Source organism: Dendrobium catenatum, unplaced genomic scaffold (genome assembly GCF_001605985.2).
Source record: "Dendrobium catenatum unplaced genomic scaffold, ASM160598v2 original_scaffold_41017, whole genome shotgun sequence".
NCBI lineage: Eukaryota > Viridiplantae > Streptophyta > Magnoliopsida > Asparagales > Orchidaceae > Dendrobium > Dendrobium catenatum.
Window position 1 is genome coordinate 1 of NW_021359475.1, and position 1359 is coordinate 1359.

Consider the following 1359-nt stretch of genomic DNA (forward strand, 5'->3'; position numbering starts at 1 on the left):
AGCAATAACCATAGTGATGCCTTGTCCAAGTGCAAAGAAACGTTGATCCCAGGTCACCACAAAATCTAAATTCTTAATAACCGGACAACTATTGAATGATGGCTTTAAATTGTATAAATTCTTAAAATACAAAAGCTTACATTATCAACACCCTTTTATGCCTATTCTCTCTATGCGACTAAAACTAAACAAGCAAAAAGCAATCATCAATAATGTACCTCTGGAGAGCCAGGTGCAATGCCAATGAGAACTAGCCATTTTTCTGATGGGTCGCACCGGTAATTGATAATCTGATTGTTTGTTAAATTAGCTGTTCTTTCAAACATCTTCACTGGCTCAGAATCACCTAAATCAAAGATATAAAACATTAATTTATCCAGTCAGAACAGAAAGTGATGCAAACTGGCAGAAACAGTAACATGTAGACCATGCTTAAACAGAAAATTAACCTTCTATTGACCAATGAAAAACAGATGTTTGTGTAACCAACCCCAACAGCTTTGGTGTTATCCACTTCCAAAAGACAATCTGAAAATCTCAAGACACGTTAAATAATTCAGAAATAAGAGAGTAAAACATGTGCAAAAAGAACTTTACATAAAGAAGGTATCCTTTCAAAGCAAGTAGCATCCTACCTGCTCAGGCATTTGATGTGATTTCATTTTAGCTTTCATCTCAATATTAAATATTTGCAGGTGGTCCTGAGTAGTTCCAGGCAATTGAGCTGCATATTTAAAAAGATAACCAAGATCAACAACTGGCAACTATTCAAAACAGTAAGACAAAAACCTCAGAAAGAGAAGGAAATTAAAGAAAAAAAACATATAACCTCCTAATATCACAAACAAAAGTCTCAGAAAAATGTACACAGCATATTTGGATAGTACCTAGACACTCCTAAGATGACCGGATATGAAAATTCATTCTCTTTCTTAGTTTTTCCCTCTGCCAAAAAAATGGGACAACTTCTTTTCTTTTTTTTTTAATGGGACAGCTTGTGGTGTCCAATAACTCCTAAAAGAACAAATCATTTGTTACCTAAATTAGTTTCCGTTTTATATTAAAAATATCACTGCCTCTTCACTCAGAGAAATATTTCATTGGCTGCATACCAACAAGTGGTAAAGAAAAAATTTAACTTAAGCTTATAAAGCAAATATCAATTCTCTTGGTTAAACTTTCAAGTGCTAAACACACCTGCCGAAAAAAAAAACCTCAACTGATAACATGACCACATAAATAGTTAAGAATGCTTGAATATTTAAGACACATAATCAAATTAAAGAAAAAATTTTGTCAGCCTATCCTTCATATAAATGATTGGATGTGATTCCGGCAAGAATTATGGACTTCCTCAGA

At 33.5% G+C, this 1359-nt stretch overlaps 1 protein-coding gene across 1 annotated transcript; it reads right to left on the minus strand.

Annotated features, from left to right (window-relative positions):
• Positions 1–218: 218 nt before the first annotated feature.
• On the minus strand, positions 219–764 carry LOC110106714 (clathrin heavy chain 1-like; the record flags this gene model as incomplete). Its single annotated transcript, XM_028691657.1, has 3 exons — positions 219–346; positions 450–528; positions 636–764. Coding segments are annotated over 3 exons (336 nt in total), but the record flags the coding sequence as incomplete, so codon positions are not given.
• Positions 765–1359: the final 595 nt, after the last annotated feature.